General features: G+C 42.6%; 1 protein-coding gene across 1 annotated transcript; it reads left to right on the top strand.

Moving 5' to 3' along the window:
* Positions 1–3: 3 nt before the first annotated feature.
* On the top strand, positions 4–618 carry LOC108254290 (putative uncharacterized protein DDB_G0290521; the record flags this gene model as incomplete). Its single annotated transcript, XM_017449292.1, has 1 exon — positions 4–618. A coding segment is annotated over one exon (615 nt), but the record flags the coding sequence as incomplete, so codon positions are not given.
* Positions 619–622: the final 4 nt, after the last annotated feature.

Here is a 622-nt window from a genome sequence, read left to right as displayed (position 1 = left end):
GCAAAACCTGTTGCTATCATTGATCTAGATGTCTCACCATTCCGTGAGAGAACACCATCTCCTAAAGAAGTAATAGTTTTATGTGACAGTGACAGTGAAAATGATCAGACCTCTAACAAAGCTCCTGATCTAAAAGCCATCAGTAGTGGCCCGAAAACCCCTCCGGAACCTCACATTAAATTCTCCATCAATTCTAAGAACCAAGCAATCAACACAATTGTAAATCCTTTGCTAGACATTGATGATAAGCAGGGACCCAATACTCCCCCTGACCCCCCAAGTCCTCTGCCCACTTCACCCTATGATCCTTTCGATCCAACAAAGTCTAGATCTCCTAGTCCTGTGCTACAATCCGCACCTAACGATAACATCATAGAGCTGAAGACACCAAGTGATACTTTGGATAAGAACCAGCTAGACCTACTCAAACCAGCAGCTACCCCGAGTAAGGATTCTACTCAGTCTCCTTCCAAAGTCATCTCTAGTAATGTGAATGATGATACAAATAGTTCCAATCAGATGACAATGTCGCAGCAAGATGACAAGATGGTAACGAGTAGTATGTCGACAGCGTTACAATCCAGTCTCCCTATCTATACACCTGCTATGAGTAATAATAATA

Source organism: Diaphorina citri, unplaced genomic scaffold, assembly GCF_000475195.1.
Source record: "Diaphorina citri unplaced genomic scaffold, Diaci psyllid genome assembly version 1.1 scaffold34396, whole genome shotgun sequence".
Taxonomy (NCBI): Eukaryota; Metazoa; Arthropoda; class Insecta; order Hemiptera; family Psyllidae; genus Diaphorina; species Diaphorina citri.
Note: the sequence above shows the minus strand (reverse complement) of the source record. Positions and strands in the feature narration are given on the sequence as shown.